General features: G+C 34.9%; 1 protein-coding gene across 1 annotated transcript in view; it reads right to left on the reverse strand.

The window, feature by feature from the left end:
* UGP2 (UDP-glucose pyrophosphorylase 2) overlaps nt 1–2370 on the reverse strand; it is a 49196-nt gene that overhangs the window by 32285 nt on the left and 14541 nt on the right. The window contains exons 2-3 of the mRNA XM_019516596.1: nt 2022–2149; nt 700–807 (exon numbers count right to left, since the gene is read on the reverse strand). Coding sequence (XP_019372141.1) covers nt 700–807; nt 2022–2149 — 236 coding nt within the window. The remainder of the gene's footprint in view (nt 1–699; nt 808–2021; nt 2150–2370) is intronic.

The following is a 2370-nucleotide window of genomic DNA, read 5'->3' on the forward strand; positions in this document are numbered from 1 at the left end:
TAGGTCCCTTCCGACCCTAAATCTATGAAACTATGACTCAATAAAACAGGGTCAGGTTCAGCGGAGAATACCTGTCCTTTGAAGCAAGCATGTGAAAAAGTGCTTTTTGTAGCACTCATTTTAAAGGCAAAGAAAGCACTAGCACCATTAAAGAAAAAGGACACTAAAAAAAGAAGCCATTAACAATATGTTTCTATTTCCCTGGTTTTACATAACTTTTTGATATGCAATAATGTAAAGGAGTTGTAGAACTCAGCACACTTACCGTGACTTTCAAAATATTTAGTGAGAACAAGTTACAATACACTGCCTTGCCTCAGTTAACATAGTTCAGTAGAAAAGGGTCAAAGAATGTAGTACGTCTCTCCCCCCACCCTCCTCCAACACAATATAAGTTGCCTTTTCCTGAAGTTGAAGAGTAAAGCTATATTAATTTCTATTTTCCTTAAGCAAAGAAAAGATTTACAGAAGAACACTCTGGGAGAACCAGGCATATGTTAAATGTAAACAGAATATTCGGGGGGAAAATATGTCTGTTTTAGTTCTTGCCACAATAAATAATTATATTAAAAGCTGCCCCACTTGTTTTAAGTAAGCAGTAATTAAACAATTTCATGCTTACTACAGATGTGGAAGCAAACAGCAATCAGCAATTTTAGGATTCCTTGGCTGGCCTTCTGTTATTTTATTGGAACTTACTGAATCTTCTGGAGGTCTCTGAATCTTCCCCCAGTCTACTGACGGTCCTTTTTCTTGCAAGAATCTGTGGAATAGCTTCTTAAATCCATCCAGGTCTTTTTTAGTGTGCTGTAAAGAAGAATAGCAAAAGCACATTTTGTTTTAAAAAATGGTTATTTTTGTTATTTCATTGCAAAAGCATTCTTCAAAAACCTGACATACAATGACTCTCACACATGCTTTTCACCCAACATTTAAACACAGATAACTCTAGGGTGAAACATGATAACACTGCATAACAGCTTCAGCCAGAAAGCACAACATACTTTCTCCAGTTGAAATGGCTGACAGTTTTTCCACTGAAATTCTGCCAAATATTTTAGTCTAGGTACCACAAATTCAGTTGTGAAATAAAAGTGGTTTTATTTTCAAGAGGTACCACCCACCCATAAATCCCAATAAAACTGATGATGCTGAGTATACTCTGAATCCACTAAAAAGCAAGACACTGACACACAAAACGTGAGGCACTTAGTTTTTAAATTTTTAGCCCACAGTTAGAGTTTGGCCTGGCCCTAAGGGAAGCCATTCCAGCTTACTGCAGAACTTGTTAAAATTGCTTGGGACTACTAAAAATAAGTTCAGTAATAATTCTGTATCTAGATTTTCCATTAAAGCCTCCCATTTACACTGCATCTCTATATAAAACTCTCATTTGCTGGATACCACACAGAATCACAACATATTCTTTTAAATAAATTAAAAATTAAGGGCTATAACTGTTTGACTATGCAACTGCTGCCCTATATCAGGCACACTTTCATTTACAAGAAAAATGCATGAAAAACTTGAAAAAAAACAAACTTTGTTAGGTCTTTCCAATAAAGTCTAGAAACTACACAGTTTCACACTGATTGCTAAAAATGTCAGTATAAGTCAACTTATTATTAAACTATAACATCAAGGAGCCATTAATAAGCCTATCAATTTACTGGCAATTTTAATTACTTTATGATTTTTAAAAACTGAGAAGTGTTTCAGTCTCATTGTGTGATTACTGAAGTTTACTCTCCTCAAACAAAGGAGCAGGTAAAGAAGAGAAAGGAGCTTTGTTTTTTTGCATGCTTTCAGTCACCAGTTTAATAGTTCATTCCTTTGCTAGTAAAGAGTGTACCATTCCTTCACTGCTAGCCCTTAAGATAAGCAGTATGTCTCTTCCTATATTTACCATCTTACCCTTTTCTTTAGTTTTGACAGTCTTTCTGCACAAAAAAAGTCACTTAGATTAAGAGAAATTATATACTCTTACATTATTGAGGTTACATCCTCACTATAACTCTTACCTCTAGCTCATTTGAAGGTGCAGTTGCAAGTATTTTGTCAAGTTCTACTTTCATTGAATACTCCAACTCTTGTCGAATGACTTCTTGAAACTGAGAAGTGCCAGCTTGAGACATTGCTTTGCTGAAACCTTTAAACGCACAAAAAAACCCACAAATGCACACAGATTAAAGCATGGAAAATGTATAACCTGATTAAACTACAAAACATTTGCTATGGCTATTTTTCCTGTTAAAAGCAATTAAAAAAAAAACAACAAAAACACATCAACCAGCCTCAGTTTAGGCTGCTATGGCTCATGCACGAGAAAAACTGCCTATTAAAATATTTTACACATAAAATGCTAAAAGG

The sequence above is a fragment of the Gavialis gangeticus genome, unplaced genomic scaffold (genome assembly GCF_001723915.1).
Source record: "Gavialis gangeticus isolate Ggan-Ray unplaced genomic scaffold, GavGan_comp1, whole genome shotgun sequence".
Lineage (NCBI taxonomy): Eukaryota > Metazoa > Chordata > Crocodylia > Gavialidae > Gavialis > Gavialis gangeticus.